Source organism: Bufo gargarizans, chromosome 8 (genome assembly GCF_014858855.1).
Source record: "Bufo gargarizans isolate SCDJY-AF-19 chromosome 8, ASM1485885v1, whole genome shotgun sequence".
Lineage (NCBI taxonomy): Eukaryota > Metazoa > Chordata > Amphibia > Anura > Bufonidae > Bufo > Bufo gargarizans.
The window spans coordinates 122,969,537-122,982,739 of NC_058087.1; the positions used below are offsets into that span (position 1 = coordinate 122,969,537).

General features: G+C 43.1%; 1 protein-coding gene across 3 annotated transcripts in view; it reads left to right on the forward strand.

Annotated features, from left to right (window-relative positions):
• The window catches only part of LOC122945696 (protein TBATA-like), a 66,684-nt gene extending 56,035 nt beyond the window's left edge, over nt 1–10,649 (forward strand). For all 3 annotated transcript variants that reach the window (XM_044304845.1, XM_044304847.1, XM_044304846.1), the window contains exons 7-11: nt 5,101–5,262; nt 6,012–6,093; nt 6,993–7,131; nt 8,628–8,680; nt 9,307–10,649. In XM_044304845.1, the coding sequence (XP_044160780.1) occupies nt 5,101–5,262; nt 6,012–6,093; nt 6,993–7,131; nt 8,628–8,680; nt 9,307–9,386 (516 nt within the window). In that variant the 3' untranslated portion in view covers nt 9,387–10,649. The remainder of the gene's footprint in view (nt 1–5,100; nt 5,263–6,011; nt 6,094–6,992; nt 7,132–8,627; nt 8,681–9,306) is intronic.
• Nucleotides 10,650–13,203: the final 2,554 nt, after the last annotated feature.

Here is a 13,203-nt window from a genome sequence, read left to right on the forward strand (position 1 = left end):
TTAATTTGGTCTTCACTAAAAATTGTCAACAGTTTTTCTGCTACAGCTTTCAATTTCAGTGGATTTGCAGACTAGAAGGGTCTCTGCATGTCTCTTTATCTATGAACTCCTAACAGCTCATAAACAGTATTTTACGCTAAATTCCTATTGATATGAGTTTAGCTATAATGCATGTTTATGAGCTGTTAGGAAAGTACAGAAAAGGGCTACACATTAATAAGCAGTCAGAGCAGGATGCTTTTTTATGTCTTTTTTTTAAATAGTCCTGCGCCTATTTTTTGGTGTGCGAGCTGTGACCCCAAGCGCCAATAAGTGCGCATGTCACTGAGCAGCACCTGTGCTCAGTTTATGGCAGTGAAGTTTATTTTTAGCTAGTGTTCAGATTTTTTTTTACACAGTAGTAAAGTTTTATATTACAGCTTTTCAACCAGTAAATGTCCAGTAGAGCTGTACATTTTACTGATCATATCCGTGCTCAGTTTTCAGTGTTTTTTTTTGTCATTTTTAAGTGTAAGAACGCCATATTCTTTAAAAATTCCTTTTTCCTAAATGTATTCACATATAAAAGCACTGCCTACACACCCCTGTGAATAAAATGAATATACTTTACTATTATACACTTACACATACCCCAATAAAAATAAAAATGGCCTAATCATCCCAAAGAGTGTATTCAGCTGAGGAGGCATATGCCACCATTGCCTCAGATATTGATACGACCAATTAGGGAGAAGGACAATGGCACATTCCTCTACTCCTCTTCCTCATCCAGTGATGGGGCACCTTCTTGAGGGTCCCCCAAGGCAAAAACTGAGGAGTAATCCCTAACTGAGGATTAGCAGCAGGGGCGTAGCTAGAAATGCATGGGCCCCATAGCAAAAATAATTTGATGGGGCCCCCCCAGTGCCATCCACAGATCCCCCTACCCTAAACAGTGCCATCCACAGATCCCCCTCCCCTAAATAGTGCCATCCACAGATCCCTCTCCCCTAAACAGTGCCATCCACAGATCTCCCTTCCGTAAATAGTGCCATCCACAGATCCCCTCCCTTAAATAGCGCCATCCACAGAACCCCCTCCCCTAAATAGTGCCATCCACAGATCCCCCTCCCCGACGCTCACAGGAGCACATTTATAAACTAATCAGTAACTTGAACTTTAATCATTGACATTGCTAAATGCTGATCTCTTTACTTGGATTGGATACCTTACTCTGTCTTAGCTCCGGTTATGGTAACAGCAGGCAGTGCGGGCGGCGCTCACTCACTGACGTCACGCGCCTGCGCCGCCTAGTGTCACCATGGGAATGCCTGGGGGTTAGAATATACCATCGGATTTGAGTTTTCACGCTCTCACTGAGAGCGTGAAAACTCAGATCCGATGGTATATTCTAACCCCCAGGCAAGCGTCCCCGTCACCATGGGAATGCCTGGGGGTTAGAATATGATCTGATCCTTCTTACTCAGTGGCCTGGCTGGAGCCTCCCCAACCTCTGTGTCAGCCCGGCCCTGCGTGCACCCTGCTCCAGTCCTGTCCTGACTCCTTCTCCCCAGCCAAGCCCGAGCCGCGGACCGCCTGCGCCCCGCCCACTACACTAGTGTAGTGGGTGGGCGGTCCGCAGCTCGGGCCTGGCTGCCTGTGTGCAGTGTGTGTGTGTGTGTGTGTGTGTGTAAATGTAAATAAAAAATTTTAAGTCAACAGAAGGCGGCCCGGACGGGCCCCCAGTGGCGTAGGGCCCCATAACCACTGCTATGGTTGCTATGGTGATCCCTATGCAACTGATTAGCAGCTAATTTTTAAAAAATAGGAAAGGAAGGACCCCTGTTCTTCTAGATGTGATGATGCTCGTGTTGTACCACAGCAACATTTCTCTGGTGAAGTCCCCCAAACAGCAAGGCAGGGAAGGACTCAAAAATGCAGAGTTTGTTCCAAAAGTGGGATATGAAAGGATACCATTTATCACTGCTAACCCTGCCCTGAAAAAACTGGCCTCTGCATAAGGATTGCCTCAAAGCATACCACTCATCCATGGTTTATTCATTTTATCCTTTATGCACCCTGTAATTTTACTACCTTTTTACAATATGTTATAATCTGCTCAGCTTATATTCGCTTTTTCGCCATCCAATGCACATAAATGTCTGGAACAAACTTGTGGGGTCAAAATGCTCACTGCATTCCTTGAAAATTTTCATGAGGGGTGTAGCTTCCAAAATGGAATCATTTTGTAAGGGTTACCACTGTAAGGGTACCAAAAGCCAGATGGTGCTCTTTCCCTTCTGAGCCCTGTGGAGTGCTCGTACATCAGTTTGTATACAGTGCTGCCCATAATTATTCATACCCCAGGCAAATTTTGACTTAAAGTTATTTATTCAACCAGTAAATCATTTTTTGACAGGAAATTACATAGGTGTCTCCCAAAAGATAATAAGACGATGTACAAGAGGCATTATTGTGGGAAAAACAATTTTTGCAGCTTTTATTTACATTTGAGCAAAAAATATAAGATGTTCCGCACTGTGGAAAATCTCAGAGGACGTGGTCGGAAGCCAAAACTGACACCTGTGCTGGCCAGGAGGATAGTTAGAGAGGTGAAAAAGAATCCAAGGATCACCACCAAAGCCATCCTGTTGAATCTGGGCTCTGCTGGTGGCAATGTCTCAAGGCAGACAATCCAACAGACACTGCTGGATTCCACGGATGCAGATCAGGCACACAAAAGCTCTCTTGGCCTTTACAAAAGCTCATCTGGACAAAGAAGAAGACTTCTGGTCTTCTGTGTTATGGTCAGATGAAACAAAAATTGAATTGTTTAGTCACAATGATGTTTCCTTCATTTGGCGTAAAAAAGGAGAAGCCTTTAACCCAAAGAACACCATCCCCACTGTTAAACATGGCGGTGGGAACCTAATGCTTTGGGGGTGTTTTTCAGCCAATGGACCAGGGAAACTAATCACAGTAAACGGCACCATGAAAAAAGAGCAATACATGAGGATTCTCAATGACAACATCAGGCAGTCTGCAGAGGAACTTGGCCTTGGGCACCAGTGGACATTTCAGCATGACAATGACCAAAAACACACAGCAAAAGTGGTGAAGAAATGGTTAGCAGACAACAACACAGGGGCATAGCTATAGGGGGTGCAGAGGTAGCAGTCGCTACCGGGACCAGGAGCCTGAGGGGCCCAAAGACCCTTGTGCCACATAAAAATACACCGGTATTATAAAAAATGTATGCAAGTTACACCTCTGGCTGGACAGAAGGGGTTAGGTTAAGAATTTGGTATGGAGGAGGAGGGGTGCAGTTTAAATTTTTGCCTCATGCAGCACGAAGGTTTGAGGGAAGGGGGGCCCAAGCTGAACTCTTGCACCAGTGCCCATGAGCCTTTAGCTATGCCCCTACAACAACATTAATGTTTTGGAGTGGCCCAGCCAGAGTCCAGACTTGAATCCAATTAAGAATTTGTGGAGGGAGCTAAAGATCAGGGTAATGGCAAGAAGACCCTCCAACCTGAAAGATTTGGAGCTCATTGCTAAAGATAAGTGGCCAAAAATACCTGTGGAGACATGCAAAAGCCTTCCTGCAGGTCTGCAATTATAGGAACCGTTTGATTGCTGTAATAGCCAATAAAGGTTTTTCTATTGATTATTGAGAAAGGTGTGAATAATTTTGGACTGGACACTTTTTGCTCAAATGTAAATAAAAGCTAAGAAAATTTTTTTCCCCCCACAATAATGCCTCTTGTACATCGTCTTATTATCTTTTGGGAGACACCTATGTCATTTCCTGTCAAAAAATTACTTGCTGGTTGAATAAAAGTAACTTTAAGTAAAAATTTGCCTAGGGTATGAATAATTATGGGCAGCACTGTATATGGGGTATTGCCATCTTAAGGAGAATATGAGTAACAAATTAGGAGATGTTTTTCTCCCGTTACACTTGTAAAAAAGAAAAAATGTAAAAAGAAAAAAAATGTAGTTTCACAGCCAGCATTTTCTAAATTCTATGAAACACCTGTTTAAGAGCTCGCATCATAGACTCAACAGTCTATGACCACATTTGGGGAAGTTTCTCTAAGGCTACTTTCACACTCGCGTTTTGTGCGGATCCGTCATGGACAGATCCGTTCAGATAATACAAGCCATCTGCATCAGATCCATTTGTATTATGTTTAACATAGCTAAGACGGATCCGTCTTGAACACCATTGACAGTCAATGGAGGATGGATCCATTTTCTATTGTACCAGATTGTGTCAGTGAAAACGGATCCATACCCATTGACTTACATTATGTGCCAGGACGGATCCGTTTGGTTCAGTTTCATCAGACGGACACCAAAACGCTGCAAAGCAGCATTTTGGTGTCCGTCTCCAAAGCGGAATGGAGACTGAACTGATGCAAACTGCTGCATTCTGAGCAGGATCCTTATCCATTCAGAATGCATTCGAATGCAAACTGATCCGTTTTAGACCGCTTGTGAGAGCCCTGAACGTATCTCACAAATGGAAAGCCAAAACGCGAGTGTGAAAGTAGACTAAACTGCAAAGTCAGGGTAATAAATATTGAGGTTTGTTTTGCTGTGTTACAGGAAAAATGGATTAAACTGGAAAATATGAAAAAAATAAATTACACTTTTAACAAGGGTTAACAAAGTTTCTAAAATACTTTTTTTTTATATAATTTGAGGAGTGTAGTTTATATTATATAAGCCTTTCAAAGTCACTTCTGAACTGAATTAGGTCTTTAAAAAAAGTTGGTATTAGAAATTCTCTACAAAATTATTATCCTTCTAACAGTATCACAATCTGTCTTAAAAGCAGAAAGAAAATAGAAAATAATTTTAATAGAAAATTTTATTTAAATGTTGGACTTTTTTTACAAATAAAAAGGTAAAACATATTGACTCAAATATACTATTATGAAGTGCAATGTGTCACGAAAAAGAAAAAAAATCTTGGATGAGTAAAAGCATTCCAAAGTTATTTCCAAATAGAGTCAGATATGTAAGATTTGCAAAATTAGGCAGGGTCAAGAAGTAAAAAAAAAAAAATAAAATCACTGGTTTTGGAAGGGGTTAAGATGATAATTTATTCCTTAGGTGGAGGAGCCACGAAGATCCACACAGTACTCTTCAGAAACTGGTCGTATCATACCTGCATCTGCAAGAGCTTTGACACGGCAGGCATCCCGAAAAGCCAGCCGAACCAGTAACACCAAAGGAAAGAATGCAAGCACTAATTTCCAAGATAAAGAACTTATTGTAAGTTCTACAAAATGTGCAGAGATAAAAATGTCTTCCCTTGATATGTCAGAATTGTTCTAGTCTGTACAGATGGTGGATACCATAAAGGGGTTGTCCGGGTTCAGAGCTGACTCTGGACATATCCCCATTTTCACCCAGGCAGGCCCTCTGATATGAGCACTTCATGCTCAGATTCTTTCCTTTGCCCTGTGCTGTATCGCGCAGTGCAAGGGCTGTTTGTTTATATTTTTTACACTGCTAGAAAGCTTCCGCCTAGCAGCATTCCCGATGACATCATTGGCACTGATGGGCGGGCTTTAGCGCTGCCCTAGCCATTAAACAGGCTAGGGTAGCACTAAAACCCGCCCATTAGTGCTGGTGAGGTCACTAGTCTCACTGCTAGACTGAAGCCTTCTCCTAGCTTTATCCATGGAGAGCCCAGTACGTCACTGAATCTCCAGAACATTAATTCAGCGCAGGGCAAAAGAAAGCATCGGAACATGAAATTCTCCGATGCTCATGTCAGAGGGGCTGCCTAGGTGAAAACGGAGATAAGTCCGGGTTCAGCTCCCAAATTGTCTTTGCATCAGCCTAGATATTTGAGTCACTCTTGGGAAACATCATGTTCATCTGAACTTTCTACACACAAAATAGAGCTTATCTGTCCAAGACCTATCAATAGAAAGTGGATCTGTCTGCAGTATGTCAAATAACAAATAGGTCACATTGACCTGGTATCGTAACACATCTCTTTATTCTGTTAATAGATACTGGAGTTGCTTTGCCAGATTTTGCAAACTGATTCTCTGTCTGCCATCCAGCAGTGGCTTTTGTCAGCTGGCCAGAGAGGTGAGAGCCGTTACAAGTAGCAGCAGAATATACCGCTTTATTTCTGTTAATATATAACTGGTCTTTTTGTGCCCAAAGGTAAATAGCCTTGTGACTACATTATGGTAGTGGTATTAGCAGTAGGACCCTAATTAATTAGCTAAAATGAATACCAGGATTTAGTGTGGCATTCTGGGACAGAATATTGACTGGCATATCTGACCACTGACTTCTATATGTGTCATTGTTCTTGCCACTGCGTGGCAAATAACTAGAGTTGAGTGAACCTACCTTTTGGCAGGTTCGAGTTCGGGAGTTTCAGTGAATTATGTAATAGGGGGGGCTCTCAATAGTAAGAACTCCACAATTATTTATTGGAGCACCTACAACCTTAAATACAACCTTTTAAACCTTGTAAATCCACTTTGCCTTAAGGTGGACTTACACATTTGATGAATGTTGGCAGAACCTATAGATTCCGGTGGGAACCTGCCGACCATCTCATGTTTATGGTTTAATTTCAACATGCCTGACCTTTATGAGTAAAATGTGCATGTGTACAAGGGGGTCGTAAAAAATAGCTGACAGTCAAATGAGTGTTCAGCCAACAGCCATCAAAAGTGCATTGGCCAGCTTTAGGATTACCGTACTTTTAAGACCATTAGTTTCTAATAAGTTTCCTACTCTTTTGGCCTTTGGGTTATTCATATTGTAGAATAGTCTATTCTTTATCTATCTGCAGCACCCTGCTGTCCTCTCTACACTAGATGGTGTGATGTCCAGAGTTTAAACAAGAACTTTTGATCAGTTACCAGTAAAAATAATCATATTTAGTTAATGTCACAGGAAGAACCTTACATACAGGTTCGAGGACTTCAGTCAGTAGACTGTCAAGATTCTAAGCTGATAATGTCTTCCAGAAAAGGACCTCGTCATGAACATGATCCAGACAGCTACTGCCAATATCCAACATGAATCCATGGGCGAAAGACTGTTCTCCCAGCACAGCACAGGTCTGCTGTCAAAGGAGGAGTACCTACAGAGGAAAAATCCAAATAGGTATATGTTTTGTCAATGATTCCACCAACCATTTACTCAATACGATTTCTATGCCCTGTACATGCCTCAGCCAACATAGTGCTGTGACCAATATACGATTCATTTAAAATTTTATTCTAGAAAGGCAGGGTTACGAAGATCAATATGCTCAAATTATGGCTCAATTTGTGTAATAGAAAACTGGCGCACACACTTTGCACCCCATTCATTATGTGTTTTAGGCACTTTTTGGTGGTTAGCTTCATAACAGGCTGTAGCTTAATTGGGAAGTATGTGTTGCTAATCAAAAAGGGGCATGGCTTAAACTGCAGCTTAAAATTCCCTAGTAGAGCCAATTGGATAAAGTGTCAAAGTAATTGATAATTCGTTAAGTACCATGGAAACAATGGCAATGAGAAGAGCCAACTGGTGTGGGAACGCTGCATGTGACACAGTAGTAGGTTTCTGTCACGGGGTAGCGTCACGGGTAGAAAGATAGAGCGGAGGTGCACCCCCTGAGCTACCACCCTGTCCCCTGTCCCTGCCTACTTGCACCACCCACCCTAGGTGACGGGGCGCAACTGGGCGACAGTCCCTGACCTGAGTAAGTGCAAGCAGAGAAATAGAGACAGCAGGGAAGCGGACAGCCAAAGAGAGGTAGCACTCGAGCGGACAGAAAGGTGGAACAATCAAGGTACCACCAAAAACGGAAGGGCAAGGCGGGTCAACTAGCCGGGGTCAGTCCAGGAGGTCACGTCAGTACGAGTGAAGAGGCAAAGACAAAATCCAAAGGCAAGCCGAGGTCAAAATCCGAGAGGTAGCGTCAAGGTTCAGGGAGCAGGCAGAAGAGGTGTCAGGAAGCAGATCAAGGGTCAAATCCAAAGGTAAGCTAAAAAACAATAATAATACACAGCCTAAGGGACCAATATCACAGGCAACCTGAAGCCAGCAGGTTGCCTGTATTTATAGTGGGGATTGAGGGTCGTGTGACTTGGCCAGCGTCACATGACCGACAGACAGGCAAGTCAAGCACCGAGTGATCAGCTTGGCGCTCAAGGCAGACCTAGGAGCAGGGAGCCTCCCAGCTAGCAAAGCCGCCCTGGGAACGAAGGCCGAACACAGATCCTCGCTCCCGAAGCTAAGCAGCAGGTCTGCGGCAGATGGGAGACCGAGTGCGCCTTCGGCGCCCCGTTACAGTTTCACTGTTTGACAAGTGACCACTGTAACACATTTCCCTGTGGAACAATGTTCCCTGACCTATGGCTAGAATACACTCCCACTGCCATTGATTGCTCTCTTTTGAAATCTGTGCATTGGGCACCAAGAAAGGTAGTCCCACCCATACCTCCAATGGTTCCTACAATCTACAGAGAGAATCAGTATGTGTATTGGTAAGTTAGAGCTACAAGATCATCAAATACACTACCATGAACTAAGTTTGCATGTGTAAAAACTGGTTTATATCCAACATGAAGTCATGTTTGTGGCAAGCAACTTATCTTCTCTTTTATGTTTAGTAGATCAAATCAAAAACCGAAAGCAGAGCCTATTCCTGAAGAAGACAAGCCAGGTAAACCACTAAAATTCATGGTTTAGTTTTATGGTATTCTGAAAACACATGAGTTATGAAGCCTTAACAGGGTCATCTAGCTTGTCAAAATTAAATAAAAATAGCAGTGGCTATCGCTCATCATACTGTGCAGGTGATCAATTTCAATTTTACCTCCACTTAAGGAGCAGCCAACTGTTGGGAAGGAAGCAGAATCTGCTGCTCCTCAACCTGTGTAAATGCAGCTTTACAAGTGCATGATCCAAGGGTAGAAGGTAATCTTAATCCTCAAAGTGCATGAGCCTTCTGATGCACACAGCATCCCTAATCATGGCACTATGGCATCACTATGCGTTGGAAATGCATTGGATCATGCACGTTGAGGATCACAGTTGATTTTATCATGTTTCTAAAAAGGATAGTTTTTTTTTAAATCTCCAGACCTGGCACTGGACTTACCTTCTACCCTTGTCTTAAAGTTCACCCTCATTCACTATAAAGTGACTGAGCTGCAATAACAAACATATTGTGTTGATGAGAGAGACTGTGTCCTAAAAATGTAAATGGTGGAGCACCACAGTCACTTTTGTGATCAGTGCTGGTCCAGAGGTAAGAACTCCACTTATCACTCATTTACTCTTTTTCAGAGCGCATTGGTACTGCAGAAGTTCTTCAGATACATGCAGCAGACAATGAAAACCAAGACAAGCCTAGCTCTGCAAAGTAGCACGCTACAAGGAGGGCCGTCTCCTAAATAAATGTATTTCTTGGACGAAACAACCTCCTATTCTCTTGATGTTGTAATTTATGACATGTCTTCTTCAAGATGCAGAAAACTATTGTCGATTGACATGTAAGATGCTTTCTTCATGCTTTGCTGAACATTTTCATTTGTCAAGTTTATGTATCAGGTCTAAATTTATTTAAAATATTTGTCACCTGTACCTGTTTATTTCTCCCCTTCTCCTTGAATTCTGTAGTCTGGGGTTTAATACATGTATAGGAGCTACAACTCCAAGCTTAAAGGGCATCTATCAGCAGATTTGTACCTATGACACTGGCTGACCAAGATATCTGTGTCCCATGTTCATACAGTATGTGCCCATATTGCTGATAAAAATTAAGTTTTAAAATGAGCTTCTAGGAGCAATGGGGGCATTGCCCTTACTCCTAGAGGCAGTGCTGAACACTCCCCACTTTGACTGGCAGGGCCAGGCATTATGATATTAACACTGCCTGGTCCTTTCAATCAAAGCTCAGTTGGTGCAGCAGTTGCAGAGAGAGCAGAGCCTCTAGTAGCAAACAGCAACATCCCTGTTGCTCCTATAGACTCAACAAGTGGACATGAAACAGGTTAGCCAGTTTCATAGGTACAAATCTGCTGACAGATGCCATTTAAAGTGGTTGTCCCACCATAACAACTTCTCTTATCAACAGGATAGGGAATAAGTATTTGATCTGTGGGGGTCTGACTGCTCGGACACCCACTGATAATAATAAGTGGCCTTGAGTTCTCCAAATGAATGGTGTGACGGCAGACAGTCCAGAGGCCCTGTTTTAGGGCAGACAGTCCAGGTTTCATACCCCCTGTCTTCCATCTGGTGCAGAGCCTGGCCGGACGCATGGGTAACAGCAAGGCACACCGCTCCTCCATTCATCTCTATGGGCCTGCTTAACATAGATGAGCGCTGTACTCACCTTCTCTTCAGAAAGCAGCAGTTCACATCCATGACAGTAGATCCATTCACTGCAGGGACTCCGAGCCCCCATTCTTGTGATCTGTGAAGATTCCAGCAGTCCGCCCCCCACCAATCACATACTTATCACCTATATGGATGGGACACTAACTATAATAAAGAGCATTATTACTCTTTAATTTGTGGCTTTTGTTATCAACCAAAGTACAGCTTCCAAAAAAGTGAATATCAGCGTCACACCACATATAAAGCTAATTACATCAACATGGCCCAAATGATTTTTACCTACATTAAACAAGAGTTTACAAACTGGCAATTCTCTATGATGTTATTCATTTATCCATCAACCTGTTGCAGTTTTATTGCAATCCATTATTTGCACACTATGACAGCATTATTATTTCAAATAAGAAATACTACCCTGGACATACCAATGGATGCTGATACCTTCTATACATTAGTATTTATTTAAGCTGCCAAATAGTTATAAGTGGTTTATTGCAAGGTCAGGTGCAGTGGCTAGCGTTGAGGTGACCCCCAACACAACGAGGGCCCCCCAGATACTGTCAAGGTGTCACCATGTATTGATGCTCTCCAAGGGGATGTTAAGTTTTGGTGCACCCCAATGGTAAATAAGTCCAGAGAATCAGAGTTTGAAGTAAGTCAATGTGCTTATTTACTGGAGGAACTCAAGTGCAAAACAGTACAGGCAATGCCCAGAACTGGCTCCCCCAGTTTTCCCCCTGGTATCAGAAGGTTTTTTGCTGAGGAAAGGCCTGAGCTAGCTGTCCCTTTCTTCCTTAGAAGGCTGCTACCTTAGCCAAAGGGCTGGTTGTCCAGGTCTGTGCCACTTTCCTCCAGTTGGCTCCCTTGTGACTCAGGGTCTGTGACGGAGTATCCCCATCTCAGTATCATCTTCTGATCACTTGTGCAGTCTGGCAGAGTCTCTCCTACACTATACTGGTCCCTATCTGCAGACAGCTAGGGTCTCTGACTGCTCCACTTATATACAGTTTCAAACTGATCTAGAACCTTCTAGTGGAAGGAGTGAAGCTGGAGAATCGCAGTCTAACAGGATCAATGTTGCTGTTCAAGGCTTCCATAGACTTCTATTGGGCCTCAATACAAGTCAATGGGAATGGCCAAGCAGTTTTTAGTCAGATGGTTAAAAGTCTACTGTGTCTGGCTGTTCCCTCCAAAATCAGCACTGCATAGTCCCTTATGACAGCAGCGGAAAATTACTAGCTTCTCAGTCCACTGGGAAATTCCCAAAGTTTTTAGTGTGAACTGGCTGTGCATTAACCCTTTCTACATTCAGTACAAATACAGTGCAATAATAGTGCAAATTAACAGGATATATGATTTAAAGTGCAATTAAACTGTATTAAGCTATTAGTGCAAACAACAACATAAATCACAGTGCAAGTTGATCCTTCAAAGTGCACTACAGTAGTGAGTTGATGGCTTTGCATAGCAGCAATAGTAGCAAATGTTCACAAACGCTTATACTGCAAACGTCCAAAAGCATTGTGCTCCAGTGCAGCACAAAACTTTACACAACATAATTCTCAAGCTCAAAAATACAGAACTGATATGGAGCTGATTTCAGGAGAAATCTGCCTCTGAAATAACAAGCATATTTGGAAAGTATTTGGTTAAAATCAGCTTCTAAACTGTTTTAAAAGACAGCACTAGTATAGTGAAGTCATATTGTAAAAATCAAAAGGGGTCTCCTGTAGCTCATTCATGGTCATTTGTGCTTGTTCATGTTTCTTCTATATCCTTTTGGTTATCTGTACGTATTTACAGAAACAACATTTAGGGCTGATTCACATGATCATGCTCAGAATCAATATCCGTGTGTCAGCCGCATCTTCTGGACTGACTGCGGTCTCCCTGACAGGAACTAACTGCATCATAGGGATTTATGATAGGTTATTTCATATGTGATGCAGGTCTATTGTACTGTATTGACACAATGTGAGTACAGTACATTAGACCCACGATCAGATACAAAGGGAATGTGTCATGAATCACTACAATAGGCCTCATGCACATGACCATTGTGTGTTTTGCGGTCCGCAAGTTGCGGATCCGCAAAACACGTATGGCGTCCGTGTGCGTTCCGCAATTTGCGTAATGGCACAGACAGCCATTGATATAACTGCCTATTCTTGTCCACAAAACGGACAATAGGACAGGTTATATTTTTTTCGCGGACCACGGAATGGAGCAACGGATGCGGACAGCACAAGGATTGCTGTCCGTGCAACACGCCAGACCTGCAGGGGATGACGAAGTGAGGTCACGGTTATGGGCAATCGAGGGTACTCACTATATTTGAAGAACCCTGGGCAGGCGCGTGGCAGTGAAGGAGAGGTAGACACGGTTCCTCTGGGGCACGCTCTGTATATAGGGACCAGGCCTGATGGTGGATGAGGTGCCCTGGATGTTACAGGTATTTTGTGTGCCTGGGGCAAGGTCCCTGTGGTATTCGTGACGCCAGTGCCTTTGGACGGTGGCACGCCGGTTGGTGGTTGGAATGATGGAGGTACACAAGTATATAGTGAACCAAACGTAACTTTACTGAACAATCCAACTTTGTACAGCAGGTAGGAGTACAGTCTTTCAAAACACAGTTCCACAAGGGGGCTTATTCACAAAATGGCAGGCAATATTCATGCAAGATACGCAGAGGGTAAACTTCACAAGCACTCAGCAGCAGGTTGTACCTTTCCTCAGAATCAATGTACAGTGTCCTTTCTAGAACTCCTGCTCTGGCTTTATCTCCCAAGGCCCGGATGCCTAAAAGGGTGGCTTAAATCCTTGGTTACTTTCTTCCTCAGG